The sequence below is a fragment of the Penaeus monodon genome, chromosome 27 (assembly GCF_015228065.2).
Source record: "Penaeus monodon isolate SGIC_2016 chromosome 27, NSTDA_Pmon_1, whole genome shotgun sequence".
Lineage (NCBI taxonomy): Eukaryota > Metazoa > Arthropoda > Malacostraca > Decapoda > Penaeidae > Penaeus > Penaeus monodon.
The window spans coordinates 20,494,462-20,494,720 of record NC_051412.1 but is presented as its reverse complement, the minus strand read 5'-3'; the positions used below and the strand labels follow the sequence as shown (position 1 = coordinate 20,494,720).

The 259-nt window shown below is 53.7% G+C and overlaps 1 protein-coding gene across 2 annotated transcripts in view; it reads left to right on the top strand.

The window, feature by feature from the left end:
- The window catches only part of LOC119590674 (calpain-B-like), a gene marked incomplete in the record, with an annotated part of 21,809 nt that overhangs the window by 17,188 nt on the left and 4,362 nt on the right, over positions 1–259 (top strand). For both annotated transcript variants that reach the window (XM_037939357.1, XM_037939359.1), the window contains 1 exon segment: positions 107–226. In XM_037939357.1, coding sequence (XP_037795285.1) covers positions 107–226 — 120 coding nt within the window.

The following is a 259-nucleotide window of genomic DNA, read 5'->3' as shown; positions in this document are numbered from 1 at the left end:
CAATCCACATCCAAAACTAAAAGAAAAAAAAAACAGAAAACCGCTAATCATAATACCAGAACGACACCCGCAAGCGCTCACTCCGCCCTCCCTCCTCTCCTTGCAGCCGGACCATCCGCAGGTGCAGTCGGAGAGTATCCTGCCAAACGGCCTTATCGTCCGCCACGCCTACTCCATCACGAGGGTCACTGAGGTCGACATCGCCTCCGCTGCCCCCAAGTTGCAGGTATGATGAAAATGCACCTGAGATTCCACCTTC